Below are 13,134 nucleotides of genomic sequence, written 5' to 3' on the forward strand. Positions count from 1 at the left end.
TGGTGGGGTAAGGTGCATCTGCCTTAGCATATCACACTCTTCCAGAGCCCAGTGTGAACTTTGCACAATATCGACTCAAGTTTTTCATCTATCAAGTCTCTTTTGGTGATGGATCATAAAGGAAATTAAGACGTGGAAACTGGATTTTAGGAGCCAAATATTACATTAAATTTTTCCACTTCTTTCTTTTAAATACCACTTGGAAATTGCTTTTCTTTGTAAGTGATTACATTTATAAATTTTGTGGTGGGCTTTTTTCTTTTAATTTTCTTTTTTTTCCACAAAGGCTTCTAAGTCTTGGGCTCTGACCTCATTCTGTCTTGTAGCCTAATGTGGACATGACTATTTGCTGTAACATGACTTAAAGGCAAAACTTGTGTCCACTGAAAGATTCATTTATTCCACAAATATTTGTTGAGCACCTACTCATTTTGTGGAAGACACTGGCTTAGAGTTAATTTATTGCCTCTTTCTCAGATAGACTTATAGAATACCTTTAATATAATACCTTTTATAGACCTATAATACCTTTCACTGAGCACTTTTCCTCAGTGATGAAAGTAGGACAAGGTAGGTTATTATGAGTCTCACTTGGCTTGGTTGAGCATTTTTCAGGAGGCAAGGCAGGCAGAAGCAGACCTATTGTGGAAGGCAGGCAGAGTAACGGTCAAGGGCAAAAGTTCAGAAGCCAGACACACCCGGATCTAGAATCCACTGTCAGTGCTATTTATTTGTCTATTTTTACACAATTTTCTTAGCTGTGTGTGCCTAAGTGTTGTAACCTGTAAAATAGGGATAAAATGATTTTTGTGATTATTAAATGATAATCTAATTAGAATAGTTATTTGGCACAATACCAATTGCCTAGTAAATAGTCCATCAATGTGTAACTATTTTTATGTATATTGCCAGGAATCTAGCTAAGAATTTTCCTTCCTAATTTCATCTAAAACTCACAACAAATATGTGAACTAGTTAATAACATCTGCATCTTTCAGACTGGTTTGTTCCTCAAAGAAATGTAAATAATGTTCTCACGATCACAGAACTTGTAGCAGCAAAATGAGGATTCACTTCTAGGCTTGCGTGCTGGGATGATGCCTCCTCCACGGGGGACTTGATTAGGAGATCTCTCAAAGGCCCTCCTTTCCTAGGATTATTCTGTCATAGATCTTCCACAGAGGAGTTTGGAAATCAGGGAATCTTGAAGCAATGAGAAATCTCTCTCATGGAGAAAGAGATCAAAATAGGGAAATTAAAGGAAATGCAGAAAAGGGGGTAAAAGGGCCCCCTTTTTCCCAGCGAAAAAGATCACAAACTCTATGTTTGTCACAGATTTCTAGATGGATTTGACATCCAATTCATTCACTATTTCCAATTTCAAAAAACAACAAATTGTTTCAGTTCCCAGAGGGATCATTGATGGGGATAGGAGCAATGGCTGCTACTGGTTTTCAAACTTATCATACTTTTTCCAGAAATATGAAACTAATGTTGGGTCCCAGGGGTCTCAGCTCTCTCGGGGAGAGAAACAACGCATTGCTATTGCTCGGGCCATTGTGAGAGATCCTAAAATATTGCTACTAGATGAAGCTACTTCTGCCTTAGACACAGAAAGTGAAAAGGTATGTATTGATTTTCTGAAGTCTTAGATCATTATAAATGAGTCTTTTCCTATAATATTTGTCCTATTTTCAATTATCTGATTCATTTACAGTAGAAATTGCCAGTACTCTGTGGAGCCAATGACAACAATCTAGAGCAGTTATTTTCAACTTTTTTCATCTCATGACACACATTAACTACTAAAATTCTGTCACACACACACACACACACACACACACACATTTGTTGATCTGATGAAAAATAGATATAATTTTGTTTTGATTCATTCACACTGGATGGCTATTGTTGTGTTGGCTGTTGTCATTTTTTTAATTTGACAATTTAAGGGAAAAGAGGTCAGTGCCCCCGATTGCATAGTCAGGTATTGCATGTTTAAAAAATTCATGCAGCTCAATGGTTAAAAATTGCTGAACTAAAGTAATTTAAAATAGGTTTGCTTCAAATTAAAAAAATATTTTAACTTTAAAATAAAAATTGTTTTTAAGATTCTCTAAGCTTGGTGACATTTTTTTTTCCAAAGGCCAATAATTAGCTTTATTAAGTAAAGTAAAATAATCCAGGTAATTTGTTGGGCATTGCCATTTTTATAGTTCTAAAGTTCTGTGCAGAGCAGGTAGGTAGCATACAACACCAAGTAAGAGGTGGTATCTGTTGTGCAGTTTCAATGAAAGGAGATGCAATTGAGCAAAACACAATTATGAAATTTACTATTTATTAACTCCTTAAAAACCAGGATTCCATTTTGGAGACAGCTAAAATATCTTCGATGAAGAACAAAATCAGGAATGATCAATGACTTCTACCTTACCTTGCTTCCTTGGTTTCATTTTAACAAACTAGACTATCAGGTATTTTGAAATTATTATACATAATGACCTCATAGTTTGGTTCATTCTAGCTTCACTGACGTTTCTCAGCTTATGACTGCAATTCAAACCATTGGTGCATTATATTCAGCAAATATTTATTTCTTTTATGTCAAGCCTTTGGGTTTAAGCCCTGACTACAGCAATGTCACTCAGGCGGAATTAGAACTCTTCAGTGGTGGCCAGGGGAACAAGCATGTATGTTTGCATCATCTTTCTACCTTTGCTTTGCAGACGGTACAGGTTGCCCTGGACAAAGCCAGAGAAGGTCGGACCTGCATTGTCATTGCCCACCGTTTGTCCACCATCCAGAACTCGGATATCATTGCTGTCATGTCACAGGGGACAGTGATTGAGAAGGGCACCCATAAAGAACTGATGGCCCAGAAAGGCGCCTACTACAAACTGGTCACTACAGGAGCCCCTATCAGTTGACCTGACTCTAGAATTCCATGCACAGCTGTTGCACCAATTACAGAAGTGCCATGGGCTATTTTTTTTTTTTCCTTTAAGAAGATAATGATGATTACTTTACTTTTACACACATTATCATACATTGGGATCCAAGCTCACGTCTAATGACCTTTGATAATAATTGAGTTGTAAATGCCTGTATATAGAAAAATGAAATAAGGTAGGTCCAGTGTGAGTGAAAAGCCAATGTCCAGCAGCTTTTCAGACATCACTCAGTGCTTACTCCATGCAGGGGCCAGTCTCCCAACGAGAAGTCTTGGAGTAAATAAGACTTTGAATTCCTCAAGGGCAGAAGAGGGGTTTTGTGTGTGTTTTTATTTTATTTTCTATTTTGAGCCCATAATTTGTTAGTCCCAAGATAATAAAAGTGGGAAATGTTCATTCTTCCCATTAAGATAAAACAGTGTCTTTCAATGGAAATACAATGAGCCACTAATGCAAGCCACATATGTAATTTAAAATTTTCTAGTTATATTAAAGAAAGAAAAACAAAAAGGTAAAATTAATGTTAATAATGTATTTTATTTAAGCTGATATAGCCAAGATATTATCACAACATGTAATAAATATAAAATTATTAATATTTTGTTATTTTATCATTTTAAATTTCCAAACACTGATGTGTATTTACACTTTCTGCATATTTCTGTTTAGAGTAGCCACATGTCAAATTCCCAGTAGCAACATGTGACTCTATCAGACAGATAGGGTTAGAGAATCCAGGTTCATGTATTTTCTGGTCTGAGCCTCAATTATTTCTTTCAAGTCCTATAAAAACATGAGCCCAGCCCTAGCAGGTTTGGCTTAGTGGATAGAGAGTTGGCCTGTGGATTGAAGGGTCCCAGGTTCCATTCCAGTCAAGGGTACATGTCCGGGCTGTAGGCTCTATCCTTAGTTGGGGGCATGCAAGAGACAGCCAATTAATGATTCTCTCTCATTAATGTTTCTATCTTTCTCTCCCTCTCCCTTCCTCTCTGAGATCAATAAAAATATTTTTTAAAATGAAAAATATATTTTTAAAATTTTTACATCATTTATTTTATTTGCATCACCTGTTTGCATTGACTTGCAAAAAGGGAAAGAACTAATGTTGCTTAGTGTAACACAATATAACTTTGAAAATTGGCATATTATTAATTCCACCAAGGTCTTCTTTCCAAAATATGTTTAGTTCCAATTAGCTTATTAGAATTATTTATGCTTTTTTTTTTTCCTATGAAGAATTCTTTTTGAATAATTGGAGCAGCACATCTTCCTACTTATTTTGGGAAGAAACCCTCAGTTCAATTAATGCTTCTCAAAATTATATGGAGGCAGATATCTATAAACCAGAAATGTGACTATGAAAAAAAGTAGAAGAGTTGGCCTCTAGATTTTTTTTTTTTTTTTTTTTTTTTTGGTCTAGAAACTATTTTTCATGTAGTTATTGTATGTCTATCCTACATGGCTTTTAGGAAATTATTTCAATGAATAGACACTTTTGATTTAGTGATACATTCATGCATGCAATGTTTGGAAATTAAACACTCACTGAAAAATGTAGATCCTGGAATGTTTTGATTACTATGTCCTGAAAGAGAAAAATACATAGAATCATAATTAAATATGGTTTACCACATATTCATGAATTAAATGTAAATTTCCTATCCTAAGAAAATATCAGGACATTATCATAAAGTTGGTTTAAGATTCCACCTCATATTTCCAGCTGAGAGCTGGATTCTCTTAGATATGTAGATTCTCTCTGAAATCAGGTTATGTAAGGCTGTTAGTGGAGATTAAAAATTTGCAAATTTTATTGCTGTTTTCTAACACATTTTGAGATAAATTTACATATGTGTGCCATTATCAAATAAGCATTATGTCCATTTATATTCGCTTTAAATTTCCAGATCAAATGAGTAATCTCACCTGCTATGTGAGAGATGACAGATGAAAGTAAGTTAAACTGAGAAATGCAATTCCAATTTCTTTCACACTGTGTTCAATTAAATGCCCAATTAATTTAAATGGATGGACTGTAAATAAAGCAGTGCACATGATTATCATCTAATTGGCACTGGCCAGCATTATAATGTGCTCATTAGTGAGTTGTATGGTATCCTAAGGCTCATAATGAGTAATCAGGATACACATGATTGGCATATAGCTGTCTGGATGCAATTACTCAATGCAATAAATCAGCATTTGGACAAAATGTGCAGTAGATTAAGGAAGAAGAATACATAGCCAGATGGTGAATTGGCAATTCCCTACTGTTTGTAATTCAGGTACAGCTTCTACTCTCAGATACAAAGAGATAAATGTGAGGACAACAGAATGGCTGGGGATAAAAAGAGAAATGTTCACCCAACGTGACCCAGAACAGTATCTACGATTATTAACAACTAGAGGCCCAGTGCACGAAATTTGTGCATGGGGGGGCGGGGTTGTTCCTCAGCCCGGCAATTTGGGACCCGTGGGGGGATGTCTGACTGCCCGTAGTCGGACATCCCTAACACAATCAAGACTGCTGGCTCCTAACGACTTGCCTGTCTTCCTGATTACCTCTAATCACTTCTGTTTGCCTCCCTGATTGCTCCTAACCACTGACCTGCCTGCCTGCCTGATCGCCCCTAACCACTTGCCTGCCTGCCTGATCGCCCTTAACTACCTCTGCTTCAGCCCCCACCATTGCAAGCTTTACCCATAAGGACACCTGGAATGACATCTGGAAGGTTGTTCAGCTGTCTGGTTTAATTAGCATATTATGCTTTTATTATTATAGATGATTACTGAAAAGAGAGAAAATAATGCTATCATATTGGTTGAGAATATATACTTCTGTATGCCAAGTTTGGAATTAAAGCCAATTCTTTGGAAGTTGAGAATCCAATTAATCACTTAAATATATCTCAGAGATAACATTCACAAAGCATTCTATAATTTAGAAAGCATTTTTCCTGTATAATCTTTATATGTTATTGTGAAACCAGCTAGTAGACTGCAGGGGAGGAATGTAGCTATAAGTTGTATTCATTGTTATATGTATGAGAAATCACTATGTCAGGCATCATAGGTTCGCTCACTTGACACCCATCTTATCCCATTTCCTTTGCTTGCCTCTATTACAGAGGCTGGAAAGTAAATTAGTCACCTTCCCAGACTCCCTTGCAGGGGAGGCCATGTGATACTATTTCGCTCAATGAAATATAAACACAAGTCTCTATGGAGGCTGTCCCTTTTGGAATAAAACATGGGTCAAAAACAATAGCCAATTCTTCTTTCTTTCTTGAATGCATAGCAGCCATGCTATGGTCATTTGGACATGACTACGAACGGCAGAGCAGGTAGACAACTTGAGTCTGATTCCTGGACATCCTTGAGAAGCTGCTCCAGCCTGGGCTGCCTAACTCCAGCCATCCTATTACACATGAAAAAGACACCTCTCACCTGCTTAAGCCCTGAAGTCATTTTTTTTTTAAATTTTTATTTTTTGGTGGTGGTGGTTGTTCATTTGGGATTAACATAATTAATAGATACAGTTAGATTTTTATTTACAAAAATACTGAAACACAAATATAAAGAAAATAATGCAACATTGAAGTACTGATTTGTGTTTATATGACCTTAAAATATGACCTTTACATCTAGAGGTTTTCCAAAAATATTGATTGAAAGAAAGAATAGTCTTTCTTTTCAAATGTCTTTGCTATGAAAAGAGATATAACTGGATGGAAGTCCTCACAGCTCATTCTAGTGGTTTTCCAAGAACATTTCATGTACCTTCCTTTATTTTGCTTTAAGTGAAGAGGTTTTTACTTAGGGACTTGGTGTTTTGTGATTATGCTTTCGCATCCTCTCATATCATAAAATTGGTGTTAGTCTAGGAATGATCCAAACTCCATTGGCAGGATATAGCCAGAGTTGAAAAGAAAGTGATTTAAGTGTGGCTCAGCAGTTGAGAGTCAACCTGTGAACCAGGAGGTCACGGTTCAATTTCTGCTCAGAGCATATGCCTGGGTTGTGAGGTCAATCCCCATTGTGGGCTCGATCTCCAGTGTGGAGCATGTAGGAGGCAGCTGAGTGATTATTCTCTCTCATCATTGATGTTTCTGTCTCTCTCTCTCCCTCTCTCTTCCTTTCTGAAATCAATCAATAAAAAATAAATTTTTAAAAAAGAGAGAATGAATCTGAAATAGGGTGGGCTAAAAGAGATGGGGAATAATGTTACCAGCTAACTTATAGCTGGGTATGGTCTCAATTCAGTTCTTCCAAGCCCACAGGCCAGAGACAGCCCTGGTGTCCGCCCACAGTTGCAACGGGTAAGCCTGGAACCCCTGCGGGTCTCATCAAGGGAAGGCCTATATCAGAGTCACCCCTTGCATATATAACACCTAACTGACTTTAATAAGTGTTAGACAGTGGGTGGAAGGGAGGTTAGAGAGAAAAGAAAAGCTTGGACAGAAGGGGTTCTGTTTGAGCCTGAAAAGATCTTAGAAGCTACTTGGAACTGGACCTCTACCTGTCATTTAGCATGATCATCCTCAAAAATCTTGCCATCATATAATTTGATGTTAGACTTGTGGTGCATTCAAGAAAAACATAACAGCAGCCATGACATTTAAAAACTAAAACTTATCTTTACATGTTCGAGAGATCTGTAATTAATCCACAATAAACTTACTAACAGGATATTTCAAATTTCTAATCACTTCCCTCATACAGTGCAGTTTAGTTAAGCACCTCCAACTCCTCTCCCACCGAGCAAACTTCTTCTCACTCAGCCTGTTATAAATAACCCCTTAGTATTTCTTCCAGCAAGAACATCTTCCTTCTTAAGTTGTTAAGAAAGGGGACACAGAGCCGGTAATTTCATTATGGGATCTCTTTTGTAAAATAGGTGAGCAGAAAAATCTATGAATATTCTCATGTTAATAATATTGCCCTATAACATCAGCCACATTATTTTATGGCCCCATGCATCTCTTTACATAGCTATAAAATTCAGATTCTAATCGGAATAGAATCTTTTGAAGACTGAAAGGTATTATATAAGTCTAAAATTGCTTATTAAAAAGCAAATTACAAAATGAAGTACTGTTTAGAATTTGCAGCCTTATTCATTGCATGTAAGTAAAATTTAATTTGCTCTGGCTCTCCTCCTCCTCTTCCTCCTCCTCCTCCTCCTCCTCTTCCTCCTCCTCCTCCTCCTCCTTCTTCTTCTTCTTCTATCCTCACCTGAGGATATTTTTCCATTATTTTTAGAGAGGGTGGAAGAGAGAGGGAAAGACAGAGAGAAAAAGCAACATTGATTGGTTACCTCTTGCACACGCCCCAACCAGGGCCCAGGCTGGGAAGGAACCTGCAACCAAGGTACGTGTCTTTGACCAGAATCCACAGGCTGATGCTCTATCCTCTGAGCCATGCTGGGTAGGGCCTCTCTGGCTCTTCTTCCAATTTCATCAAAGAAGATCTTTAGAGCTGCGGAGTATCAGAGCTGGAATGAATCTGCCATCCCAAGTCCACTTGAAAGTCCCGATTTGAGAAATTAATCAACTAAACCCACCAATGTTAAATGGCCTCCCAGCATCACAGTAGTTAGATCCAGAGACAGACTAAAACCTAGGTCCAGTGACTACAGTCTATAATGCTTGCTGCCAAAATCCGCAGTTTTTGTACATCTATTTGTCCTTAAACTTGCTAGCACCTCCCTTCTTGTATTATGACACCCTTTGGGATCCACATAGGGACCTGGCACCACCATCAACATTCCAATACTAAAGGGTAAGAAGCACAAACAAAATCTCACAAACTCAAGCAGAGGCATTTACTTCCCTTTGTGAAGCCAAATGCAGTCTTTATGTAGAAAGATAGCAGGGCCTCTACATTTCTTTCATTTAAAAAAATTGTTAAAATCCAGAGTTTGGAGGGATTCTGCAGAAAAAGAGATCTCTGGGGTCAGATGCTTTGCATGCACAATTCTGAAGGTTGAGGGCAAGGCAGTGATGAGCACATGCAATGTCCAGCTTTAGAAAACTCCTTCCGTTAATGGCAAAATGTGTGAACCAGGATGACAGGCTGCGTCCAGGAAAAAGTCAATTGTCTGAACAGAAATTAGAGTGTGACTGGCCCAATTGATGCGCAAGGGTAGGTGAGAGCTAGAGAAGGAAAGAAGCTCTTAATTAGTTCTGGGTTTCTTTCCCAGACACGCATATGGCCTGCTCCTCCTGCAGGGCACGCAGCTGCGCCTCCCAGGGAGGTGGTTTCTGCCTTTGCTTGTGCCAGCACTGGAAGTGGGCAAGGTGCTGCCAGAGCAAATGCTCCTCTTGGCAGTGCCTGATCTAAGCCACAAGCCCACTCACCGGGACCCCAGCGGCTGCCCTTCCCTCATTACCTGCCGCTGCCCCTGCCCTGACCACTCCTTCAGAACATAGTGCTCTTTGAGGAACTGTCACTTTTTTTTTTTTTTTAACTGAAGCAGATTCTGCTCAGATACCACATGGCAAACGTTAGAAGAAAAAGATTCTAAGAAATTTTAAAATTCACAACAGAAAATAATTAATCAGCTTGACGCTAACCTTTCTGACCTCAATCTTTGAATTTTCTCCCTCCTTGAGAACAATCACTTCTGTGCTGCCAAAGGAAATGAGATATAATTTATTCTAAGCCATTACTGTGATCTCCATCAAAGAGCAGCAGAGACAGTAATTAGTATTAGGACTCCACATCAAACTACCCCAAATTGGACAAAAAAGTACATGTGTCCTTTGCAGAGCTGAAATGAAGCACTTCTAATTCTTAGAATTCTCCCACAAGTTGCCATCTTTTGAAAGAAGTTTTTGGAACTTCTTATAGACCTTTCTTGCTGTTAACATTTTATTTTTAAAGAAAAACAAAATATAGTCTTTTCTTAAAACGAACAAGTCGTATCATATTGCCTTTAGTGTGAAATAACTACAGGAAAGCATTAAAGGTCAGGGGACAGGGAAAGGTGAGGAACTCCACCTTAGTTCCTTGGCAACACTCAGGTCCCAGTATTCATCCAGAAAGCTGTTTGCATTTCCAGGGTGACTGGGACAGTCAGTCAATGAGGGTAAAATCCTCAGGTGCAAACGGGCACTGGTAATTCTTTTTACCAACAGTTTCTGAATAGCCACAGAGGTTCTGGTGTCCGGCATGCAGGGCCGGAGGACCCAGACAAGCAGGATAACTTGGCAGAGAGTCATCCAGCCGCCCAGAAAGTGGACACAGATGTTGGTAAAACTTCACCCAGTTCTGTGGTCCTGGTGGGGGGGGGGGGGGGGAGGAAGAGGGGGTGTCTCCAGGACATGGAGCAGAGAAGGGTAGCCAGACTCCCTGCTTTGAGGCAACAGAGCTAAGAGTCCCAGGAGACCCTGGTGGCTAGAGCTCACAGAAGAGAGAAGGGAACTATGTACAGAGAGAAACCCAGATCCGTAGAGGGCCTCCATAAAAACACAGCAGGGCCTACTGTTAACGTTTTATAGTCGCTTTAATCCTTCCAGCCCCAGAAATTGTTTAGTGTTGGTTACCCCATGTTTCCTATGAATGTGTAAAGATCACAGTGGGATTTACCAATCACCACTATTATATTTTCAACTGGAAAATAGCATCTGTGAGCTAATTAAGAGATCCCTGGGCTGGGGTAAGCATCCATTGTCCATGTTCTGCCAACAAATCAATTTTTTTTTCATATAAAATAAAGCAGTTAACATTAATTCATGTTGTCTCACAGGAATGTGGTATAGGTGACAATATTTTTAAAAAAAGGCTTACTTTTTTTTCCCAGGGAAAAGCAGTGTGGGACTTGATTTGTGCTACCCATTTTAATAGCTACTAAACACACGTGACTATTTAAATTTAAGTTTAAAGTTAAAGTAAGTAACATTTTAAAATGTATTTCCTTAATTGTATTTGCTGCATTTCAAGAGCTACAGGTAGTTATAGACTACCATTTTGGACAACACAGAATACTTCCATCAATATAAAAGTCCAGTTAAAGAGTGTTGGAATATACAGTTTTAATATATTCAAGAAATCAATCACATTTAAGGCAGGAGTAGGGTGTAGGGGGTCAATGGGAGGCAAATCTGTCATCTTTCATACTTTCTGTCATACTTTCAACAATAAAGATAAATTTTAAAAATACAACCAAGGTTTTTTAATTCCTCTTAAATCAAGGTTTTTATATGTTTTCATTTGATCTTGGATTTATTTCCAGATTTTGAATAAATAAAAATATTTAGAGATATAACTTTGAGTTCCAAGGGCATCTTATAATAAAACTTTAATTGCTCTTCTGTTATATTGAAATAGTTCCAAAGAAGGTACCAGTTTAACCTTATGAGACACATGTCCTATCCCTATGTTGTCAAAGGAAAGGGATCCAACATCCTTCTTGACAGCTGGTTTCAGTAATAATAAACTCCATTTCTTTTCAAATACATGTTTGATTGGACAGTTTCTCAAGTCACTTGTCTAGATTTTTTTTTTCTATCCTGAAAGCTCATTTTCCTCCTGAATATGTAGGTGTGCAGACATTTTGAATACATTGATATAGTAACAGCAAGCCAAATGGAACCCAAATCCACTCACTTTTTTCAAATAAATTGAAAGCAGAAGATTCTTTTCTATTCCTATTAAAAGCAGATATTTTCTCCAAGGTTGTGAAAAGCTATTCCTCTTCCTGCCTATGTAGTTTCAACTGCAAAAGCCATTTGTCACCATATGGATCCATCCAGGAGATGTCAACTAGAGTAAAGAGGGAAATCTCACCGCATGAGGACGCCAGAGCTTTATGGCAAATAAAGTAGAGTAGTTGGGGATTAATACTAGAAAATGAGCCAAAACCTTGGCATATTCCCCTCTGAGGATCATAGATCATCCAGCCCACAGCACTCACTGTGGGTGGCTGAAGACAACTGAAAAGAGATTTATAATGGAGTCACATATTGTAGCAGAATCCTTTGACTATTCATGCCTAGCTTCCTCAGGCCTTGAAGAGCAGGCTGAAACCATATTGGGTTGGAAGATTCTTCAATACTAACATTTCTAATCTCAACAGAAACTGTCAGAAGAGCTCTTACATAGGAATAAGATCTTTCACAAATGCAGAAGAATGTGAGAAGGCAAATGCATCATAAAGTGTGAAGGGATTGAAGTGACTTTGTATGGGCTCTCCAACTGGGAGGCTTGAACCAATGAACAAAGTTCACATGTTAAGAATCATTCTTCCCTCTTTTACACTAAATGTCTTCTCAACATGAGAAAATTTTATTCTTAAAATATTGTTTCTTCAGTATATCATAGAAAATATAGCTAATAATATTGCAATAACTCTGTATGATGCAGGTGGGTACTGGAAATATTGGGTGAATATTTTGTAAAGTCTGACCACTATGCTGTACTCCCCAAAATAATAATCCTATATAATAAAAGGCCAGCCACCATAGTGTAATGACTGGAATGACCAGAGACCAGAACCATCATGGCCCCTCTAGGCTGGCCTCGCCCCCAAGCAAGCAGTTAGGGATGATCAGGCAGGTAGGCAGAGTGGTTAGGAGTGGTAAGGCAGGCAGACCAGTGGTTAAGGGTTATCAGGTAAGCAGGCCAATGGTTAGGGAAGATCAGATAGGCAGATGGCCGCTCACAGGGCTGGCCCTGCCCCCCAGCAAGCAGTTAGGTGTGATCAGGTATGCAGGCAAGCAGTTAGGGGGAACCAGGAAGGCAGGCAGGTGAGCAGATAGAAGCCAGCAGTTCTGGATTGAGAGAGGGTGCAGGCCAGGTTGAGGGGACTCCCTCCCCATGTACAAATTTCATGCACTGGGCCTCTAATACAAAATAATATTGACTGTAAACTATAATTGACAAAATAAGAACTAAAAATATTTTATTGTATCTCAGCTTTTTGCTTAGAAACCATCTAATTACTGAAATCAAGTTCAGTTACCTTTTAAAAAGAAAACTATTAAGTGTGTTTCGTAAAAGCAACAAATATACTCTATAAATACTCCTAGAAATGGACCAATAATTACTTTGAGTTGTAGAGGTTTTGTTATCCTCAAGTAATATCTTGTCAAATAGCACTGATTCAACTGTCACATTTTCATAAACATTTATGGGTTACTTAGTATGTCAGCATCTAAAATAAACATGTATTAATATCCTT

The 13,134-nt window shown here is 38.3% G+C and overlaps 1 protein-coding gene across 5 annotated transcripts in view; it reads left to right on the forward strand.

The window, feature by feature from the left end:
* Positions 1-4,819, forward strand: part of ABCB11 (ATP binding cassette subfamily B member 11) — an 88,940-nt gene extending 84,121 nt beyond the window's left edge. For all 5 annotated transcript variants that reach the window (XM_045575410.1, XM_036421484.2, XM_045575409.1 and 2 more), the window contains 2 exons: positions 1,479-1,625; positions 2,727-4,819. In XM_045575410.1, coding sequence (XP_045431366.1) covers positions 1,479-1,625; positions 2,727-2,927 — 348 coding nt within the window. In that variant the 3' untranslated portion in view covers positions 2,928-4,819. The remainder of the gene's footprint in view (positions 1-1,478; positions 1,626-2,726) is intronic.
* Positions 4,820-13,134: the final 8,315 nt, after the last annotated feature.

This window comes from Pipistrellus kuhlii, unplaced genomic scaffold (genome assembly GCF_014108245.1).
Source record: "Pipistrellus kuhlii isolate mPipKuh1 unplaced genomic scaffold, mPipKuh1.p scaffold_m20_p_7, whole genome shotgun sequence".
Taxonomy (NCBI): Eukaryota; Metazoa; Chordata; class Mammalia; order Chiroptera; family Vespertilionidae; genus Pipistrellus; species Pipistrellus kuhlii.